At 35.5% G+C, this 23,330-nt stretch overlaps 2 protein-coding genes across 2 annotated transcripts in view; one reads left to right on the top strand and one right to left on the bottom strand.

The window, feature by feature from the left end:
- Positions 1 to 12,585, top strand: part of LOC109040049 (uncharacterized) — a 50,461-nt gene extending 37,876 nt beyond the window's left edge. The window contains exons 2-10 of the mRNA XM_019055824.2: positions 3,030 to 3,092; positions 3,771 to 3,900; positions 4,504 to 4,618; positions 5,981 to 6,138; positions 6,704 to 6,893; positions 9,176 to 9,298; positions 9,772 to 9,995; positions 10,841 to 10,995; positions 11,374 to 12,585. Coding sequence (XP_018911369.1) covers positions 3,030 to 3,092; positions 3,771 to 3,900; positions 4,504 to 4,618; positions 5,981 to 6,138; positions 6,704 to 6,893; positions 9,176 to 9,298; positions 9,772 to 9,995; positions 10,841 to 10,995; positions 11,374 to 11,534 — 1,319 coding nt within the window. The 3' untranslated portion in view covers positions 11,535 to 12,585. The remainder of the gene's footprint in view (positions 1 to 3,029; positions 3,093 to 3,770; positions 3,901 to 4,503; positions 4,619 to 5,980; positions 6,139 to 6,703; positions 6,894 to 9,175; positions 9,299 to 9,771; positions 9,996 to 10,840; positions 10,996 to 11,373) is intronic.
- On the bottom strand, positions 12,260 to 23,310 carry Chpf (Chondroitin polymerizing factor). The gene is made up of 9 exons (XM_072297342.1): positions 22,542 to 23,310; positions 21,666 to 21,817; positions 20,335 to 20,490; positions 18,296 to 18,538; positions 17,317 to 17,483; positions 16,978 to 17,158; positions 16,121 to 16,405; positions 15,388 to 15,568; positions 12,260 to 14,053 (listed from the first exon to the last, which is right to left on the bottom strand). Exons 1-9 carry the CDS (start codon positions 23,191 to 23,193, stop codon positions 13,713 to 13,715), a joined length of 2,358 nt encoding a protein of 785 aa, XP_072153443.1. The 5' UTR covers positions 23,194 to 23,310; the 3' UTR covers positions 12,260 to 13,712.
- Between the last annotated feature and the right edge of the window lie 20 nt (positions 23,311 to 23,330).

Raw genomic sequence — 23,330 nt, 5'->3', positions numbered from 1 at the left:
CTGAAAGGGTGAAATAGGTCGTTCCAGCATCATCGGTTCTTGCGTGCGGCCAGATTTCTCCTCTTCTTTTACACTGTTCTCATTACTTCACTTTCACTCTTTGACTCGGTGCACCGTCACCGCACGCGCTCACGGTTGCCGAATCGTGCTGAAAATCCAGCGTTACCGCCGTTTAACCCAGCGAAAAATCCAGGTTTCTCATACTATCTGACAACCGTACACGCGCTTCATGTCTTGACGACCGTCTCCGGCCCATTATACAGCACGGCTCTTAAGTGGAGGAACCAACGGTGAAAGGGGCTTCAATAAATGATGTTAGGCGCCGGGAGGGGGGAGGGGGGGCTATAGAGGTGCCCGACTTGTGCCAAAAATTAGACCTTTTTTCATCTCGATGAGCGTGAAGACTTTCACCTTTTGATCTTTTGGGATGAATGGCATCGAGCTTTTCTAGTACCCAGAAAATTGTCTATCTCGTTTTGGAAAGAGTTCCAGTAGTAAATTTTAAGAGGAACAACCCCCCCCCCCCCCCTCCCCAATGGTGGAAATTGGGGATTTTTGCCTGAGTGTCGCAAATTGGATTTCCTGATGAAATCAAACCTCAGGAAATGACGCCCTTTAACTGAAATGTATGTGCTGTGGACTTTATACCAGTGGGTCAACTGACGATTGGTGCATTCAGGCTGATGCGATATTTCTCCATTCGTTTCTTTCCTATCCAGTTCCAAAATGATTCACTCCAAACTTTCGGTCACGAACTTATTCCGGAGCGAATGAAGCTATTTTTCAAGTACCACCAAAGTTTATACATGCTAATTACCTCCTTGGAACCCCTGGCAATCCCCCAAGGACACTGGTTGTCATTTTAAAAACAACAAAATTTGCACATCAATCGATTCATTCTGATTCCATTCGATTATCAATTGATTACTGAATTTTCGACCAGCCAAAAGTTCAATTAATCAACTAATAGAAAAGCCCCTAATTCTCATCCTCTCCCCTCTGGCGCTTGAGCGTTTGTACTGTAGCGCGGTTAGTGGACGTAGAAAGTGGGCCTGGGGTGCCCCGTTAAGGAAAAACGCCGTATGATCCTTCAGAAATTGCCACATCCCCCACTATAAAGTATTTATTTTCGAGGAAAGTTTTATATTTTTCCCCATAGAATTCTGAAATATATCAGATTCGATTGTGAGGTTGACACAATAGAGAATTTGCATGGGTCTGCAATTTAATAAATTTCGTGTTTCAGTGGAATTTACTGAGTGAACTAGACACAAAGATACCCTTCATTCATAAATTGAGCAATTATTAGAGGAATTATCACAAAATAACCGATTTTGCTAAAATACATGTGTTTAAATGGGAAATGCCGCCAGATGACTTCACTAGGCGGTGCATTTTCTCACTTTTAAATCTACTTTTATACTATTTCCCATATCTGAAAAAAATTGTAGAAAGCAGTGTGGAATCAGCTCTTTAAACACCTTCAGATGAAGCAATAAAAAAATTTTCGTGCAAATTCTCCATTGTCTGAAAAATCTGAGAATTTTCTTTTCAGAATTTCCTGAGTAAATTCGGTTTTTTTAATCGAAGGAAACATGGCAACGTCTGAAAACTTATGCGGCGTTCTACCTTAGCAGAGCAGCGCTGCGCTGTCCTATCCCTCCGAATGAGGACCCGCAGGTCCTCGTAATTTTCAATGTGACCCGCATGATCGTGCCGAGCGCGTGGCGCGTGCCTGGCACCCATCGCAATTAGCGAGCGTCTTTATGGTCGACCCGCCAAAATCCCGGGTCCCGAGTCATCCCCGCGCGCGCGGTCCCGCATGTCGGAGCGCAGGGATCCAGGGATGCTGGTCGCCTCGGGGTCGGGAGAAGTCACTCCAGTCGCGTGCCAGTTGGCTACCTTTTTCGCGTTCTCACGGGAAGGGACTCCTCTAGTGGCTGCGTCATTCCAGCCCTGTTGAACATGTTAGTCGTCGATGGTGGAGGTAGGAACGAATGGAGCACGGAGGGGTCTTTTGCGATAGGGTTAAAGCCAGTCGAAAAAGTGCGTCTCTCATGGGAAGCTCGGGTATTTCGCTCAAAGGCCTAAACGAAACCTCATGATGGTGCAATCCTCCGGTGGAAGTTTCAGCTTGAGTTCGAGAGTTCGTTTTGACAAGACATGTGATACTAATGCTTTGATACAACTATTCGTACACTACGGACGCGCGTGTTGCGTATGAAAAAATGGAAGGCGCTTCCGAGCACTCTTTCAGCAGTGCGTTACGTTACGCTGTACGTTGTTACGTTAGTTACACTGCAACTTTTACATTTTTAACCCTTGAAAAATGTTAAAATCTTGACGTCGATACCTAGGTTTAAAAATACCAACCTCGATTTTGTTTGGTTTTTGTGGAACACAATTTCTTCGATCGATGTTCCGCTCGGAGATTAAGACTTACGACCCATAGAGAACAAATAGTTTTATCATAGTGTTCTTATCAATATCATTGAATGCGTTGCTTATGTTGACTGATATATTAGCATGAGATGCTCCAATCTATCTTATTCTACCCGAGTGGCGTTTCCAATATTAAATTGAAAAATGTGCCTTACAAAGTATGTAAATTTTTGATGAAATCTTTCAAACAGAATGGAAGTGATTTACACCATCCGTCTATGATAGGTACCTACATGATTGCAACAGCTAGAAACGAATTTCTTAACTTAAATGCGACACTAATTACATTACCTAACCCACGAAATAAAGGGGCATCTCAAATTGTAACACTGGTCGTGAGAGCGAAGATCCTTACAATGCGACAACTTGAAATTTTAAGACGCTCTCGTCTGACATCTATTTTAATTTTTTTTTTTTTTTAATAAAAAGGTTTTTCTGCAGACTTGCACTCTTTCGATCTTGTTGCCTGTTTCAATAACTGTTTGAGTTAAGTAATAATTTTTTAAGAAAGAATTCGCTGCATCTTTATACTGTTGAATAAATGAACTTCATCAATCTAACTTTTGTTTTCGGTTCTTTTGTTCTAGTTTGCAAAGAGTGGTTGATTCATGAAGATGGTGCTCTTGCCTATAAACTACAGAAAGAAGAAGGTGAGTGTAGAATAAGTGCAATATGACCATTAGCCCGATTTGGATGAGGGGATATTGAGCCTTTATTTCCTTTAAAATCACTTTTTTTCGAGGAAAGTTTACGGGAAGATGATGACAAGTTTTCAGAAAAAATTTGTAGCCAAGAGAGCTTTTAAGGTTCAAACAGATCTCACCTGGAAATAGTTTTGCAAGACAATGCAAATATATTTTAAATTTTGGTTTCTACGTTTCAGTACTTTGTGAAGCAGCAATTAAGGAACTTTTGATTTTCATTGATGTCGAGTGACGGATTCACCTAAGAAATATGTTTTGTTGGTTTCTTCTCAATTAGCTAAAAAGTGTAGCAACGAAAGTAAGAACCATTAAATAAAAAATAGACATTTTGAAGCTGCAGCAGAAGAATTCATTCGAATCCCAAAATTGAAGACTAAGTTAAAATCCGCTTTTTTTATTGCCATTGTCATGTATCTAACTCACCAAAAGTGTTCACCTTTTTAAGTTTTGAAAATAAAAGAGACAAGGTAATTTAAAATGAGGAGAAACATGCCAAAATTTAATTGATTTTCGAGAAAGGAGAAATAACTTTTTAAAAAATGTTGAAACAAATAATGTTGAATTCAGTTTATTCCTTTGAACTGTTTTTAAAATTTACTAACAAAGTGCCTCTTATTCTTTCAGTGGAACAGCATTACTCTGGAAACAAACAGCGAAATGCACAAGTTCGCGAAGATTTTCCACGAGCAAAAGATGAGCAGCTTAGGGAGGAAATCGAAGCCCGCCTCAAATACCAGCAGCTTATCTCTCAACAGTAAGTTGTTTTACCACAAGAATTAGTAAAATAGTTGCGATTTCTAAAAATAAAAAAAGAGACTGTCGATAGGAGGATTGAAAATTATTGCAAGTCTGTTTTACTGTATTTTCACCGTACTTTACAGTGATTAAAATGGACGCACCTAAAACATTACAATTTTGAAGTTAAAAGCAAAGTAAAGAGATGTTTTGAGTAAACCAAGCTTGCCTGCAAAATTTTTAGTGAATCTATAAAATATTTTACGTTTTCACTTGTTTCCTGATTTCTCACTGTATATATGTAGGTCGGGAATCGCAGACGTTTTTGCACCTAATTAATCTTCTAGTAGTGCTGATTGCTGTAATTCAATTTACTTAAGTTTTGAGTTTTCTAATAATCAGCTTTAATTGGTATTGCGCCTCTTAAGGGTTAAAAATTCATCCATCTTTGAATAAATTGGTACATTTGCTTCAACAACTTCAAATCATTTAAAAAGAATGCTAGAAGTGGATAAGAATTAGAATTTTATATAAAGAAGCAAACTTTAGCAATATAGGTACGTCTTTTTTATCATCATTATTTCTTCTTTGCATCAAATTTTGTTTTTATTTTTCTTCTCAGGGAGGAGGAAGATGCAAGGCTTGCTAAAGTATTGGCAGAGCGGATTCGAAAAGAAGATGATGAAAGACGTCAACGATTAGCTTTTCAGGATGAAGAATTAGCCAGACAGGTTCAAGTAAGTTTTTTGGTGACATATTTGACTCTCAACTGTATTCAAAAGATAACAAATCAGTTCAAAATATTTTAAATAATTCAATTATAACTATCCCGAAAACGTACAAAAATAAAACTGAAAAAAGGATCATCGCAAACTGGGGGAATAGTTGAACAGCTTATTTAAAGGATGCAAAAGCAATGAAAGTCAATTTTCGAGAAAACATGAAATTAACTTGGTTACTTTGAAAATTCTCCACATTTCTGTTCTAAGAAATCATGGGTACACATGTAATACTGTGTAAAATCATGCCAACAAATGCATACTTCCAATGGGAACGCTTATTTTTCTTCTAGTTTGCAAAAGTGGTTCTTACCCCAATTTAAAATCATAGTAAATTTAATTCAGGTTATTTGTATAAGGGCTCCTATAGTTTTAAATTATTTTTGCGTTGTTACCAATGCCTACAGTTTGTATACAAGGATGTTATTATTCAACCCATGTTGAATTTTTGTAGTAATGAAATCAATAATGAAAATATTGACAAGAAACCCGTGAAAATAAATACAAGTTATTATTATTTCTCTTGCAATGGGATGATGGTTGGCATGAAGTTAAGTTTAAGGCCGTGTTTATACAGCATTTGACTCTTGATCGCGACGCGATTGCGATCATTTGATCCGAGACTGCGACTTGACGGGGATTTGATGCGTGTATTTATACAGGGTTAAACTCCCTCGCGACTCGATTTTAATTTAACAACAATACTGTTGGGTCATGGTGGCAGTGCATCATGTCTTCATCCGACGAAGAAGACGTGCTTTTGCTATGGGCGGTGAATAAGCATCGTCGTTTACGTCGTTATAGTGAACACCCTTTCAATACAGAAAATATTAAAAAAAAAAGTCAGTATTTAAGTTTTTTGTTAGTATAAAATGCATTCCGTGGGTTCCAGAGGCATGACCGAGCCTCCACCAGTTCCATAAGCTTCAGGGCTTCCTCTTCAGAAGTCATTATATTGGCCAACCTGTAAAAATCTTTTTTATTTTATTAATAAACCACCTTTTTTAAAAAAGATGAAATAGTTTTCGTCCGTTCACTGCACCAATCAAGACAAGACTGATCAAGAGTCGAGTCGGAGTCTAGAGCACAGAGTCTCGTCACAGACCGCGACGCGACTGAGATTTGATCGTCAAATCTCAATCGCGTCCGAGTCGCGACATGTATAAACATTCTCATTCAACTCCATGTGTTGTGCCGAGTCTCAGTCTAGTCGCAATCGCGTCGCGATCAAGAGTTTAATGCTGTATAAACACGGCCTAATAAGTATGCACAAGACGAATGATCGTATTTCTATACATTTTATGGATCTGTTTGTTTCAGAAACGAGAAAAACTTAAAGCAATTGAAAAAGAGCGATACCCCTTCAGCTATGGAAGTCTTCATGGTAGTCCTTCTGTACATCCTGATGTCAATAGTGTTGGTCTTCCGATTGTTGACAATCAGTCGAACTCCACAAATTATTTGGTGCACACTTTACAGTAAGTTTCCATTCTCTGATTTTTAGTACGTTCTTTAGGCAGTGAACAGCAGACAATATCATGATGTCGTCATTTACATGTTTAGCTTTCATGAAAAATGCTATATTTTTCCAAGTTGAGTTTTTGATAATTTTTTGGACATCAATGTACATTGTGGAAAATTTAACAATAAGGGATCATTTTTACTGGTTGAATATTTCATCAGAGCGGAGGCAAACAAAAATTCTTCCCAAGTTGATGACTTAAATTTTTGATGTTAATACTTTTGGCAACTTTCCTCTGCATGCTATTTTACCGTTATTCTTTATCAGCCCAAACATGCACCTTGACTTTTACGCTCCATCTTTGGAGCATCTCAAGAAACTGAATCAGTCATTTGAAACACTGACAAGCACATTCACAAAATGGGAACTTATTATGCAATGAAATGAAACGATCCCGTCTTTTATCTTTTTGGTCTGAGAGATCAACAATTCACACCAACGTGTCCGTGTCAGAAATTTTCTATTCCTCCCTCCCTTGCTCTATTGACATGATGCCTTAATTGCTTTGTCTCTTATCGTAGGAACTCCAAGACTAAAAATAATCATCGACTTGTTGAAGAAGAAAGCTATCAATACCAAGCTGTCAGTAATGATTACAGCTCTACTGTAACAGATTTAGATGATTTAGCACAAGAAGATGTGGAAAATGTTCTATCCGATCGAGATTTGGAGGAGGAAGCAATCAGAAGGCTTCAAGAACAAAAAGATGAAGTGAGTAAAAAAAAAAATAATTTTTTTTTACATTTTTGCGAAATCTTCCTGCAGTTAGTTAAGTAAGATTAAGATGACCATTGGTCTCAGATTTCGAGAAGTTGCTGAATTTTTGTCTATTTCAAAAAATGTATTCTCTATGTTTAAGCAAACTAGAAAAGAAACATTAAATAACCTAGCTGACTATTAAAGTGCAATGGAATATCTGTATTCATACTAAATGCGATATTGCTTGGAAAAAATGTCGTAAGTGCATGGAAGAAATATTGCAAGAGAGCACCTTTTACCGTGTTGAATTTTGAATGGTAAACGCTTTTTACCATCCCAAGAAACAAGTTTTAAAGGTTTAATTCATCTATATGTCAAATGAGGGGTTGAAGTTGCAATTTAATCAGGTCATTTTGAGCCTCAAACATGGCAGAATAAAATTTTGAATCTCTATTTCTCTTGAAGTTTATGTTTTGAATCGTAAACTTCAAATCAATGTAAATCTAATCAAGAGTGTTGACGGTTAAAGTCTTGGTTGCAAAATTTTTGTCACATTCCTACAGTCAGCCAAGTTATTTGATGTTTCGGAAACGTTTATTTTCCGTAGAATATTTCAGGTCAGCTCACTGGTGAGGTTACCCAAGCATCACTTCAGAACTGGAATCAGACAAATGCCTGGAGAATGTGGCATATTGTTGCGGGTGTTACTCTGGTGTCACATTCTTTTGTATATTGTGACTAGAGTTACACTCGTCAATAATGTGACTGCGCGTATCATCGACATCGTGTTAACCTTTGCACCTCTGCCCATCATCAGATTTTCCTGAAAATGAACTGTTTACCGGTCTCCTGGCTGTTATCCTTTTCTTTAAAATTGTTAAGGAACAGGGTTGCCACAGTCAGGGAATACCAGGAAAACCGGGAAATGTCGGGGAATTTTAAAAAGTCAGGGAAAACCTGGAAATGCTAGGGAAAAATTGTTAATTTACCTCTATTAGCTCTCTAGAATGCATCTAGAACAACAAATTTACCGTGGAAATTATTTTACATTATGTCTTTTTGGCTGTACAGTATATCCTCAATTGTCAGGTAATTTTACTCATATGTGTCAGGAAAATCAGGGAAATGTCAGAGAATTTCATTTTCTAAATTTTGTGGCAACCCTGAAGGAAACTGAGCATTTTGAGGTGTTCTGTTTCAATGGAACTTACTTTGTTTCTATCATTAGTAAAAAAGTATATTTTTTGCCTCTTTGAAATATTTTCTGTATAAACGAAGTGTTATTTTTGCTAAGTGATGTGTTAGATCAGAAGAATATTGACTAATATTATCAAAGATTTGTGAGTAATCAAACAATGTGTAAGAGGACATCTTTCTGTTCGGCAATTTTTTAAAAATAATGTAAGAGTGCATTCTGCAATCTCCTCACTTTGCGTATACATTTCCTCAAGTACACATTTTTTTCTTTTTTGAATTATGGAATTATTCTCCATGATTGAGCTTTTCAAATTTAACACCCTCCCTAGTTGATTCTCTCTATGCTCTAAAAGTAAAAAGTATCTCTAGATTTTATGTGTTAATAGATGTAGACTTTATTTTAATTATTTAGGGCTTTTATGATTAAAAGAAAAATTGAAAGATTTACTTTAATAGATCACCATTGAAATGTGTAGTATCTTTAAATTACTGTTATTCTAAATTAGACTTACAGAGTGTCTGTGTACTCAAAACATACGATTGCCCAGCCATTTCATGCCAGAAAACATCCGAGTAAAACCTCAAAGCAATCATGTTCTTCATGTGTGTTCTTTTAATTGGATTTTCTTCTAGGCTTCATTTTTACCTTATTTTGTAGAAATGTTTGTTCTCAAACTATCTGTAGAAATTAAATTATTTTTTACTATTAATTTATTACTTCCATAGAATGATATTTGTTAAATGTATTTTATATCATTAAAATATCATTATAAGGTCTTTTCATATCTGTTCACAATCTGTCAAACAAATCATGAAAATCAACCTCCAAGTGGATTTTTTTAAGAAAGTTTGCGATTTTACTAATGGGATCAATCTTTTGACATATTGCTCTCTTCTGTATCCTGGAGGAAAGCTTAAATAATGCTTCAGATCCCTCGGCATTTTTGATCCCTCAGCGTAAATTTTATGAATTCTCTTTTTTGAGAGCATATCCATAAATGAGAGCAGGCGAGGTACCATCTTAATCTGTTCTGTCATATGTATTTTAAATCCATACATGTTTGATTTCATTTTCTAACTTTCCTACTTTTTTTCAGGAGCTTGCCCGATTGCTTCAAGAGCAAGAAGAAGAAGCTAACTCTCCATCTCTCATTGATCGAGACCGACTCCTTGCCATTGAAGCGCAAGATAAAGAATTGGCAAGACTGCTCCAAGATAGGGTAAGATATTTTTTCTTTTATGTATATTCTCATTTCGTCGGAGGCTGATTGCTCTGTGCTGACCAAGATATGATAGCATAAGTCATATTTACTCTTCAATGTTGCCAAATCTCCCAGAGCATATTATTTTTGAAGCACATTATGGTTCTATCATCAGATTTGGAAATTTCAAAAAGTGCTTGTTGCTCCAACAGAAATTTTGTAACACCGTAATATAAATACATCCCTGCGGCAAGCAATAAAATTATGTTTTTGCAGCCTTCATCCTGATCAAAAATGTAGTGTGAATGCATATATTCTTTCGTCTCCAGGAATTTTTCAAATAGAAAATTAATCCCTTAATTTTCCTTCAATTTTTTTACCGTCAAGTCTTCTTTTTACCATCAATATCAGTATTATTTTTTTACTCTCATGTATTTAAAGTTTGTTATTTGTAATCTACATTTTTCAAGAAAGATTGTTTACTTCAACAGGAAAGAGCCAAATTGAAAAGGGCCCGGGAACGTGCGAAACAAAAAGCTCTTTTGAAGAAGCAGCAGCAGGAAATGGAAAATGGAGAAATCAGGGTCTCCGACAGTGCCTCAAACTTAAGTGTTGAGGCTGGTGCAGAAAAATTATCAAAGATGAAGATATCCTCATCACACCCACTTGAAGAGTCTAGTAGAAATTCATGTGGAAAGTCACGATCATTGCCAAAGTAAGTTTCTTTAGTTTCTGTTTGAAACTTTCTTGCTTCACTTATATGATTCAAGGTTGTTCTATTTCCGCTGAAGCTAATAATTTCAGGGTTTGTTTTTACTACTCCGAGTTTGTTTAGTGTTTGTTTTTCCTATTGTGATTTGTGAAGTTGGAGATCATCACATCTAGAGTGCTGTGCTAAGAAAAAACGCTGTATAAACATTTAAGGGTCGTCATATTTCCGCGTATAAAACATGTATTCTTGAGGAAAATCATGCATATTTTTCCTGGAAATTTACAGACTTTTCAGGTTAAATCGCTAACAAAATTTTCTAAAAAAATTATGATTAGAAGAATAATATTCAACATTTTCCCTGTCAATTCATTATTGTTAAAGGAATTATGGCAACGTCCGTAGTCTTATGCTGTGTTTTTCCTTAGCACTGCAGTAGAGTAACTTAATCTCTATCGGTTCATATTATCATTACCCTGATAGGGAGCAATCATGAAATATATAATGTTCAATTTTGCATTTTTCAACCCCTCCTTATTCCTCGCTCCTGTGGCTTAGGTCACTATTTCTCCAAACGTTAAAACCTAATGGCATTATGCTCTCGTTGACCTCCATAGAGCATTACCTATTCTATGAACAACCACTAGGATGAAATGTAGAAATTGTCTCCATTCCAACTCTTGCAAACTGAAGTAGAAGGAGGAAGGTCCTCCATCATTGATAATATTCATCAGAATGCATGAATTTTAATTTTAATAGTTTTAAAAATTATTTATTAAATCATAGTCGCTACCATCTTTTTATCCATCAGTCGGAGCTAACCACAATTTTCTCTATTTTTTTCCTTGTAGGAACCAGGTCACAGATTTAGATGCAATTGAAGTCATGTCTTCGGAGCCTGTCACCAGTTTCCAGCCCATGCAAAACATTGCAATGGCAATTGACCCCACTTATTCTCCGCAAAAACCAAATCAAAAATCGAATTTTCAGCATCCGCCACTGCCAGGTAAATATCTATTCCCTACTTCAAACTTGAGTGCAAAATTATTATGTGAAGTAGGTATTGTTTGATATTCTAAGTTGCATGTTTTCTCTTGTAAATTTCACTCAGACAAAGCTTCATGCAGGATCAAATTCAAAATTCATATGTGAAACGGCAAACGTATATCGACGGTGGAACTACCAGACTATGTATCTCTCTTGCAGTGTTCAAAAATCTCTGCTTCCATTTAATTTTTGAAGTAGAGCACATCTAAATGGACTACCAAAGAAAGAAAAATCTACCAATGTCAGCACTGCTGTTGAAAACTGTATCTACATTTTATATTCCCTTGACTTTCATTTCAGTTGAAATTTATTTTTTGTCATCATTTTCAATTTCCAGAAGTCATAAGCGCAGATGTTGAAGAAGAAGATTACGACGATGAAGCGAATATTAGTCAAGCTGGTGCGTACTTGCCGATTGTTCAAGGACAACGAAGAACCGCCTCTCTCGAAAAGAAATCAAAGAAAAATAAGAACAAGGAAGGCTGCACTCAACAGTAAAATCTTCGATCTCCGAAGAATTTTCTTTGGAGCACAGCACTGGAGGGATTCCAGGTTGACAAAGTCCCAAAAGGTGGTGCTGAATGAGGCAAATCAGCCTTCATGGAACATTATATCTACAGTATTAAAGGAGGTATTGAATGATGAAGATGATTCTGGCATAGCCACAGAAATAACTAGAAATCAATAAAAAGAGTTAGAAAGAAAGGTTCAAACTTTCTTAGAAATCAACAATCTGTTTCTCTTACTAGAAAAAAGGGAAATGATATTTCTCAGTATTACAGTGAAGAGATGATTCTCAAAATGCATTTTTAATTATTTATTATAAGTCTTGCTCATATTCATCTTGGGTGATGGACGTGAAATTCACAAATTGGTAATCTTATCAATATTGTTCAATCCTGGTGATAATATTGCTCCCTTCTTTTTTCCCCGTCAATCCTGTCAATAATTGTTTGACAATAAATTTTGAAGTTTTATGTATAATTATAAATTATTCACTCTGCCTTGTCACAAATGTCCTCTTATAAGCTGTGATTATATTATAAAAAGTTTTTATACTCATGCACGAATTTTAATTCTTTTATTAGGATTTAAGTAGCGGAAAGGAGATGAAACCAATCAAAAAATGATCGATTTATCAAACTTTTATAATTTTTGTTTTAATCTTTGCAATTGTTTTATATGTTTTATAATTTTCTGAATTTTTTGTTGGATCCTTGTGATTTTGCCTTTTTTTTTTTGGAGCCACTCTGTAAGGCCTTCTTCAAGTGACCTTATTCTTCAGTTACATTGTCTTGTAGAACTCTTATATTTGCAGAATTATATATGCTATTTTTTTACTTTATCTTTGCAGTTGACTGCTGTATTCAGGTTAAGAGTCATTGTTAAAGAAATATGTTATAAGTATACTCTAGTGTATTTTACGATTTCTTCAATTTTCTTAGGTGTTGACAAGCTAGTATACGTTTTGGAAGTGTCGTATACAATGTCTTATTTGACTTATGTTTGGAAAATCAAATAACTAAATACACATGAAGTAATCACTCAAGACTAAGCATTCCTTATTTCACCCCCTTTGACTTCATTTATCTCTCTCTCTGCGGAAAGATTAAGTATTATGCCAAATTTTGTCTTCCTGAGCTGAGACATTTATTTTAGTTTGATTTAGAGCAATTCATTTTCAGAAAAATGTGAGTCTTGATATACACATCTTATGAAGGAGGGACCATTATCAAAAAAATATCTCCTGAATATTTAGTTGTAATGTGTTTCAGACATGGCGCCCTTAGTTGGAAAATTGTTGACGATTAGATGAAAAATGGCTGTTCCTGATGATACATTCTCTTGATACAGAAGCTATTGGTTGAAGGGATAAACTTCTCTTCGGGGGAAAAAAAAATCGCCATGAATTAAAAAGTAGAAAAATACAAATTTATTAAAACTGTCAAAAATAGCACCAATTATAAAGGCATTCAACACCCGCTTAAAATTCCTGACAAATTCAGGCTAATGTGTAAATAGAGAGATCTAAAAAAAAGTCATGGGTAAAAGTTATAAAACAACCATGGGAGAATTGAAAATTTTCAAATCGGTACATTAATGAATTGCTTGTTTCAAGAAGTATCAAACTCAGGAAAAAAAAAGCCCAAGGCAGTATCAACTACACATTCAACTGATTGTGAAACTTTTCAGTGAAAGGAAAGAATTTTAAGCCCATGTTATTCGATTCGTGATGAAGAAGAAACTTTTTCAGGAGAGCGGAATTTTCATTTTTACCAAGTTTGGCACTTTTTGAAACAAAGGATCAAGTCAACTTACATTCCAACTGACCACACTGCATGATAGAAAATTTGTGTCCAAAGGCAGTTTTATAAAAAGTGGCATAGAAAGCAAATTAAAAAATTTAAAGATCACAGAAAAGTAAGATTATGCACTGAACAGAGAGGATGAGAAAACGAAATATTGACTGTCTTTAGAGATCCATTTTGAGAATGTTCTCTGTAAAAGGATCTAAGCATTCTCAAGGCAAGATGGGTAGAAATGAAGTCAGTCTATAAACTAACAAAATAGTTCGGTGGTTGTGTGATATCATTAATTTGAATGCACACATTGAAAATACTGACATCTGTCTTGAAGTACAGAATGAGCCTCTCGTGGGCAGAAAGCTTTTTTTTCTTACGTTTTATTCTTGAAGCTTAGAATCAGTTTCGAAAGTTGACTTCTCATTCCAAAACTAAAACTTCTTGAATGGTTGCATTTTTTTATGAGACTTTTTAGATTTGAATCATGAGTAACATCTGAAGAGGGGCAATCAATGGGTTCATACCGGATTCGTAGTCCTGGCTCAACTGCACGCAAGACGTGGAGATTTGATGCAGAAACGAACATTGAGTAAATGGTATCCGCGATAAGACTTTCCATTTTTTTGTTATATTCTTGATTGCTTGTCTGGTATAGATCCAAAATATTCTTATCGGAGCGAACAAGAGGAATAGTTTTTGCAATGCTTTGCCGCGCTGAAATTGAAAGAAAAAAATAACTTGAAATTCCAGAGTTGCAGGCGCCATTTCTGAATAAATTAAAGAGAAGTAAGATACGACACATATTAAAGTTTCAGGTAATGTACTAAAGCAGGAACTCCAAAGGTCTTTTCTCACCACAAGTTAAACTAAATGTGATTATTTCCGTACAAAAGAGTCTATCCTAGGGTATTTTCTGAAGGAAATACACTATATTTAGAGATACTTTCACCCTAGACGTGAACAGTGCAGAGGTTGAAACTTGTTAAAAATTTTCATCAGTCTAGTGCCTAGCGGATACGGGAAAATTTTCATCCTCATCGTTATCATTACTTCACTTCTAAAAAATTCATTTTTAAAAAGTCCTTTCTTTCTGACCGCATGCATGGTATTCAAACCGAATGCTACGCACTGAACTTTCAAACAATGTCCAGAGTACCAGCTCCAGCGCTAATAAAGGATCCTAATAAAGGAAGCAGGAGTGCCCAGCTAAGGAGGAACATTTTAAAAGCATTTGAATGCTTTCAAATTTCCTCTTGTAAAATAAAATTTACCTGAAATACTAGTGGATGTTTTTTGTTGCTTTTTTCTAAGACTTTTGTACCCAATTTTAACAAATGTGTCTCAAAATTTCAACGAAGAACGGTCTCACCCTTTTGCTGCCTCCAAGTATCGAAGGTGAAACTACCAGACTAGTGATTTCGATTGTGGTGTTCAAAAGTCTACGCTCTATTTTTTTGAAGAATAACAAATCAATATCATCTACTGAAATTTTCACTGAGTTTTCTTAGCACAAAGAAGAAAAATCACAGACGTTTTCAAGAATTGACGTTGAGTGGTTTTCCATTTAAAAAATAAAGTATGGCAAGAAGTCTGCAACATCACAAGCCAAGATATGTGGTCTGGTGGTTTCACTGTCAATATTTAAACAAGAAAAATTCACAGCGTTTGATCAACGACCAAACCATTGGTATTGAATTGATTTGGCATTTAAGGATGCAGAATAGGTAGCTTCACACGAGAAATCAAAAAATTTCTCTAGTTGTATGATAAGAAAAAAAGGGAACCTGATTTCAGCCACAAATAAACACTTAGGGTCGACGCAGTCAAAATAAAACAATTTTCAAGAACTCCTTAGATTTGAATGCAGCTCGGGATTTGATTTTAAAATATACTTCATTGTAACTACTAATTTACGACTGCAATTTGAATTGAGGAAAAATGCTTAAAAAGCAAATTCCTGGCCCATGCAAGAGCCCAATTCTATGATTTCATGCAAAGAAGAGAGAGGAAGGTGCGATGTACTACAAAACTATTATGAACAGAATTACCTGAGAGATAATCACTAGCATAAAAAGATATATGTTGAGTGTTGGTAGAATCGTAGTGACCACTTTGTTTGTTCAATTCCACTTCAGCAGGAGGCTCACCCTCGTACACAATAGCAGGATGATATTCTCGAAAAGGAACTGGACTGAACACCTGCCAATTTTGAATTGTGTTCATGCGAACCTGGATGAGAGGTAAAAACGACAGTTTGATCATTTTCAAATGACACAGATCTTCCCTACGGCGTTAGTTGAATTTTGAGGAATTAAGAAGTTCAATCCATACAGGTCAGTCGTTTCTGAGGATGAGTTTTGGGAGCATACTGCGCATTGGCAGCGCATTGTACAGAGCACTTTTGATGACGGAGGTCAATGTCATGTCATATTGGCTGTGGTCTAATGAAACCCAAGCAGGGGAGTGGATTTCAAAACGACACGCAGTGACTGACAGTTGTGGATTGGTCGTGCAAAGACATCGGAACAAAGATATTCTTGAATGACTGGAGGCTTTTTTTTGGCCTCCTTTACCCTATTAGATTTTTCTCTCTTCAATTAGAATATCTGTTCTTCTTAAAAATAATAAAAATCAGTTTTTATTTTTTTGCTCAGATTACAAGAATTTATGGCAGAACACTTGGCTTTTTTTTTATGTGAACACTTTAAAATATTCTGTGCACCCTGTGGGAGATTTAATACAACTCTGTTATAGAAAAAAAATGATGTTAAAAATAATTACCCTATTTAAAAAGTCTGGCTTTATTTCCAGGTTCAGATGGGCCAGGAGAATGAGAGAGTCCGACCTGAATTTTTTCAGAGCCAAATCGGCAATAGCAAAGTCAAGTAGGGCTTCATGATGAGGTAGATACGACGGATCCTTGTTTGGAATCTTGATAGAAACCCAAACTATTTTACTACCATCCTTACTGAACTGCTTGCTGTAATTAACAGCAGTATCTTTGAGACTTTTGAAAACATCTGACTTAGTACCTTTGCCAGGAACAGTGGAATCATACAGAAGGACCTGCAAAAAATTTAGCAAATATCCAGAATATTTATCTGTATCTTTATACATTACTGGAATACCATTTGTGGAACCAGGTAATGGTCCGTTAAAAGTTTAGATCTAAATGACTGAGAATAAGATGTGATCAAATAACTTTGGCACAGAATTAATACAAATTGCAATGATTGTGTCGGTGTGATGTTAAAGAAAAACTTGAGGAGTCCAGCCCAAAGCATTATACAAAATGTATCAACATTATACTTACAAAAAATGCAAAACCAAATGTAGAAACGTATAGAACACACGTAGTGAGTATGCACTGATTCCTACTTTGGTCCGGTGCATGCTCATGTTCTTGTTTCAATTATTAACTTTGTTTCCAGTTGAAAATGAGTACGTAATTCGCCCAAAACGTCCTGGTTGTATTTTCAACGATTTTTAGCCTTGTCATATCAATTTTTTCAGTGCTTTTTTCTCATACTTTATCATGTAGAGTACTTAGACTGCACTATGAGTAATCTTTTTAAACTGAAATTATTATAACAGGCGATGAAGAATTGTAGCAAAGAGAATATGTTGAAGTTTCTTACCATCATGAGGAATGTTTTATCCCTTTTCATCATGCACATTTGCCGATATTGTTGCAGGAACTTCAAGGCGTGCGCTTTATCGGCTGGTTTAACTGGAAGCAAAATATTGATTTTGGTGTTCTCTGTTACATAAGGAACCGGTAGGAACTCAACTTTCCCCAGAGGTTTACACACAGCAAAACTAAAAGAAAAAAAAAAATTAGAGAGAAAATACTTTTTTAGGAATAAATAAACAAAAACTACAGCTGGGTATCTTTTGGAAACCAAAAATATGATTTCTACATTTCCGAGTCAAGATAGCTAAAATTTGCAATTAAAAAGATGTTAATCAATGATTACCGTTTATGTATATATTTTCCATCGGTATTAACTCTGAAGATAAGATCCAACAGGTAGTCCATTCCCCTGGAAGGATCGAATTTTTTATAGCCATTTAATAATTTCTGGTATTCAAACTGGCCTTCATATTTTTCTGCCACTCTGGATACACAGGCTTTGATGACATTCTGGAACAAAAGATTATGACTCAGATTTCATAGTTACAAAATTAAAAATTAGGAAAAAAGAAGAAGAAAAAAGTATTAACTCTCCCAAAATTCATTCCCAAACTAAAAGATTTGTTGGGTTCTGCAATATAACTTTTAATTCCTTTGAAGATCCTACCTGAGGAGCGATTGACCTTCCATGATTTTTCAAAAAAGTCCAGTTTTGAGTTACTCATATTTGATATCATAAAATCTGGACCAAAATTGAAAAAAAAAAGAAGAAAAAAAAAATTAACATTACCCAGTGCCTAAGTGTACTTGACCAGCAGAATTAAATTTGAGATGTGATACCTCACAAAGCTTTCATAAAGAGTTCTAACTGTTCATTCTTTTAGAGATAATTGGACCGCGTTAAACAGAAAGGAACCAAGCCACATCAGCTATTGCCAAATTTAATCGGGCAATTTAATTTTTTACATGAAAACGGTTGTGTGGATTTTCAAGCAAATTTCAGTGAAAATTCTCCGTGGTGCGAAGCAAATTCCTTAAAATTTTCAAAGAAATCCGAACAACCGTTCTCTCGTAAAAAATTTAATTGCCCAGTTAAACTTGGCAATCGCTGATGTGACTTGGTTCCTTTCTGTTAAACTCGGTCCAATTGGTCGATCCTGAAGTGAGGACACACTCAAAAAAAAAAAAAAAAAAACAATAAACCAAAAATTCTTATTAATTTGGCAGCAAAATGGTATCCACTGATGAAACATGCGCAGAATCATTCCTGAAGTTTGTGTTCTCATGTGATTTTTCATAAAGAAGAGATGTGAAAAACTTACTTGCACATCCAATTTCTCAGGTGTTGTGTGTGGTCTAAGGTTACTAAAATCAGAGTCAAAGTAGATGTGCGTTTCATTGAAGTAGTCCCAGCGAAGAACATCAAACCGACTGAGGGGTTTGTTCTCAGGCTGATTACCCAACGGCCAAGTAAGAGATTGGGGTCCACTTGGAGCATTGACCGATACATTCAATAAGCTTCGTCTTAAATTAAGTATTTCTTGCTTTGTGTGATCCAATTCACTCTAAAAAAAATGGAAACAGGTTCAAAATCAAACAACTAAATGTATCATACTCTATATGAACAGTGAAGCAACAAAAAGATGTATCTCGATTGCAGTTTTAAAATTTTTGGCCCCTATTTCCTTTTTTAGAGGGAGTATTACTGGCGTTATTTTATGTAATTTTTAGAGAAAACTTTTAGGAGCCAAAGAAAATGACTCTAAATTTGATGCAATAACTAAGTTCAGCCATCCTTCAGCACATATGTATGTGACAGGAAAACACACAAAAACAGTGATAGTGATGAATATGACTGGCACAAAATATGCAGTTTTGTGTTTGTCCGTCAGTACATAGAATGGTTATTTACAGGATTCTTACAGTCAGCTTAATCAGAATCAGGTTAACTGCACTTCATACCGCCTGATATATTCTCATTACCTAGTTTCATTTTCTTATCATAGCTTCAGGCTTTGAATTTCTCTTGAAGAAGAATATCCATGGCTAAAGTGCAAAACAACATACTTATCTCTGTTTGCCATGCTGTAAAGTTGGTTTTTCTTCTTCAACACCATAAAGAAAATCGACTGCAAATTATTGACACATTTTCTCAGCAGTGTGTAAAAAAAGATCAGGAGCACCTACCTGACTTGAACGATATCAAGCCTGAGAGGTTGATATGACTGAAACGATCTATCACAGTCAAATACGGTGCTGAGAAAGCAAAACTCCGCCCTTTACTGATGACATTATCCTAATAAAATGTGGAAAATCCCTCTTTTACAATGCTGTTGCTGAAAAATTATGTCCATTGTGCCCTTTAGGACTTGCCTGAAAGCATTTTCCTGCTGACCTCTCAGTTTCATACCATTTCTGAAAATTTTTGGTAAAGGCGAACAGCCTTGTTCTCTATTATTAAACTCCAACTCATCCGTTTTAGGTTTTCTATAGTTATTTCAACCATTTTAAATTCTAGTAAAGAAGAAAAGCAATTAAATCTCGGAAAAAAACATATGCCTTGTCTTTTGACTTGGAGGACAAGGCACACAAGTGCAGTTTTTTAAAAAAAATTGAGATATTAATAATTTCAATTAAAACTAGTCTTCATACATATTCTGTGACAAAAGTGCTCCCAAAGCACAATTTCTAAGCATCAAAAAGTCAGTTTAAACTTTCTTTCCGGCAGACGAATCCATATAATTCCGAAACTTCAAACACATACTTCTCAAAATAACAAAGACTGTACTTATGCGCCATGCCCTCCAAGCCCCTCATATGGGATAACCGGACGGGCAACAAGATGGTATAAAAAACTGAGTATATAGAGGCATTTAGACTTGTTAAAGGTGATTTGGTGGACGCCATGTTTTGTTTTAGAACGGCATGCGATATACCCCATCAATTGGTTCCATTTTTACAGCTACTCGTCATTTTCTCCGATTTTGAGATCGCAATTCTGTTTATGGGAGACTAAAGCACTCACTTACCAATTTTAAGACAGAAATTCAACGTAATAAAGGCTTGGTTTTTTTTAGAGAGAAAACATCGCATTTGATACTGTTATCAAAACTGTACTTGAATGCGATATTTTCTCTCTAAAAAAAACCAAGCCTTTATTACGTTGAATTTCTTTGTTAAAATTGGTAAGTGAGTGCTCTAGTCTCCCGACAACAGAATTGCGATCTCAAAATTGGAGAAAAATGACGAGTAGCTAAAAAAATGGAGCCAATTGATGCAATACATCGCATGCTGTTCTGACACAAAATATGGCGTCCATTGAATCACCTTAACTGCCTCTAAATAGACAGAGGAGGCTTACCTTTGAAAAATATGCATGAAGTTGGTAAAACTGGGATGGCTTCTCAAGAGGATGGATCGTAATTACTTTTTCTAGCTTTTCTCGCATTGAAGAATTCGCTAACAAAGTTTCCAGATCAAAATTCTTGTTCAGTTTGATGCTCCCCAGTTCACAACTCTACAGGATGAAAAAATAAGGTTAAATCTCACTTAAAACATGCAGAGCATGATAAAAAACTTCATATACTTCTTTACTTTCTTTTCACTTCAAGTGCCAGCAGGATTCCATCATGCCACTAAACCCGAAGTTGCCAGGTTATGCAATAAAATGCAGATTTTTTACATGGGTTTAATTAGAGAAAAAGGTTGATTTTTTAGCATTACCTGGCAACAGTGACCAAGCTCCTTTCCCTAAGTGTTGCTACTTAATGCTGAAAAATCAGCAATTTTTCTCTACTTAAACCATGGAAAACATCCTCATTTTTCCGCACAATCTAGCAACCTTCCCACTCCACGACAAGTTCCAGACAACTATTATTTGAGATCATCAAACTCCGGCCCCCTGGCCAGGAATCAATTCTGGGACCTTCTGATAATAGAGTTGGCGCTAAAACCACTACACCAAAGCAGACCAACTTTAACACGCTTTACAAAGCCAAGATGGAAGCTTCAACATTTATTTTCAGGAAGTTTTCTGGCTCATAAATTAATTTAAATTGCCAGCATTGAATACTTTTTTTTTTCTTTCAAGTGACTTTTATTAGAAAAGAGAAGTAGTTTATTGGAATTCTTGTTCTAAGTGTAGCAAGATTATACAGCCATTGAACTTTCTTTTCATTCAAGTTTCAAGAGGAAAATTGGAAACTGTCACATTTCCACGGCAAAACTGCAAAAATGTGTATCTCCAATACTGTGTTCCAAAATCACCGGTCCTAGGTACTTTACTTTTTACAAAGAGGCCAAATTTTTATCAAGGCTTGAAATAAGAAGTTTTCTTCAAAAGGAAAGGAAAAATCACCAAAGTTTTCAAGAAATGATGTTTGGTGGTTTTCCAAGTAAAAAATAAAGAAATTTCTGCAGTTTTACCATTGATTTGCTGTTATTCAAGGGGGAAGACCACAATATGTTATGATTTATTTCTTTTCTCTCATAACTTCTGTTTCCACTGGCACACAGGTCTTTACCTGAAGATGTTAAATAATACTTGAAAATGTGAGTAAGTAACTTATGATGAATTTTTACAAGAGACCATCTCAGATCAATTTATATCAAGGGTGGCAGTGGGCAGTAGCAATCTACGGACCAAGTCTAAACTCGGCAACAATGGAAGCAGTCTGATAAAATTCAACCAACCTCAACTTTCTGCTGGCATGGTAAATTTGTTGAATGCAGAATACAATGACCAACATTTTCATCATCAGAGTGAGATAGTATATTCTTCACGCACCAATCCAAATCTGATTGCAGTTTTTGCAGAACTGAATTACTTAGCAGTAATCCTGAATCTGAAATAAAAAATGAAAATGTTTACGGTCAGCAAAAAATTTGGTGTACAAAAAAAGAAATATTAGAAAATATTGATGGCATTAACAGGGTGGAGTGTAAAGTCACATTAGTAATTTTAGCTACAGCTCCATGACTGGAGGTTTACTTCCTGTTAGCATCTAGTCCAGTAAATCCTGTATTTTACTTTAATCTATATTTTCTTGATCTTAAGGTACCATACAGTCTTAAATTCTTACATCTTTATTTCCTCATTAGATATTCTCATGAGGTTAATTTCCAACTGAATACGTAGACAACATTTTCATTGATACAACATTGAAAATTAAGAGAATAAAACTGAGGCAAAAAACTCAGTAGATTTGATTTCAGTCTCAGCCATATTGACAGTGAAACCACTGGACTCCATACCTCATTTGTAGTGATTAAAAACCTCAACCCCCACTTTATTTTTTTGAAGGAAAAAAAATCAATATCAATTCTTGAAATTTTCACAGAGTTCTTTTCGCACAGATAAGTACTTAAAAACACGGAAGTTTTCATGAATTGACGTTAAACAGTAGTTTTCCATTTAAAAAATGAAGTATGACAAGAAGTCTACAGAGTCGCAAACCGAGATACATTGTCTGGTAGTTTTATAATTGATATTGATTTCTGTAAAAAGTCCAATAATGAATGGAAAAGAGCAAACTTAAACGGTAAATGATTTACCTGTAAAAGACTTACCTAAGGAACAAAAAGAAGATTTCGGGTCGGTCTTTACACCAACGTGAACATGCTCAGAGACGCTTATCGACTCAATAATTTTAGTCAGAGATGAAGTTTTAACATAAGCATCACTCTTGATTAGAAAGAAAAAGTCAAATTCATCTATGAAATTATCAGAAATGTACTTTATTGCATGGAAAGGCTGCAGAAGAGATCGTGTGTTTGTGAATCTAACAATCCCAGGAAGTTTCAACAGTGAAACATTTAGTTTTTGTGATCCAGGAGCGTTGATGAAGAATAATAATTTATCCACTAGGTGGCCAACAGTCTTGTTAAAAGCTATGCCATGAGAGCTAATAGATTCGTATGTGGTCAATACTCCAACAAACAACTTTTCTTTGATTCCAAGCTCTGTGGAAAAGTAGCGTGGACGAACTAACGTTTGGGGTGTTTTCTGAGCCTTCAGTGGTTTGCCTGCAGAGTTGATTTTTGGTTCAAACTCATCCTTGAAAACATTACTGATAATGTCAGAATCAAGGGAAATTATCTCTAGCGAGAATAAACTGCAACCGTCTTCGACTCTTACAACAAAAATTAAACTTAGTATCAAACCTAGGATAAAACCGAGTGAAAAATAAATATGTTGCCGACACTGAGAAACAACACTCATTTTAAACGAAAAAGTTATTCATGAAATGGTACAGGTAATAAAATAAATTTTCATGAAAAAGTCACGAGGAATGACTGAAATTTACAACACCAACACATTGGAAATTTTGTTTACACTTCTATCACTGAGGGATGGTG

This window comes from Bemisia tabaci, chromosome 2 (genome assembly GCF_918797505.1).
Source record: "Bemisia tabaci chromosome 2, PGI_BMITA_v3".
Lineage (NCBI taxonomy): Eukaryota > Metazoa > Arthropoda > Insecta > Hemiptera > Aleyrodidae > Bemisia > Bemisia tabaci.
This window is presented reverse-complemented; position numbering and strand designations above follow the sequence as displayed.

Coding starts and splice junctions, on each gene's coding strand:
- Chpf (XM_072297342.1), bottom strand. CDS start 23,193: ATGAGTGTTGTTTCTCAGTGTCGGCAACATATTTATTTTTCACTCGGT. Junction 16,406..16,977: donor ATAAAACATTCCTCATGATG/GTAAGAAACTTC, acceptor AATTTTTTGCAG/GTCCTTCTGTATGATTCCAC. Junction 14,054..15,387: donor TGCTAGTGATTATCTCTCAG/GTAATTCTGTTC, acceptor TTTCAATTTCAG/CGCGGCAAAGCATTGCAAAA.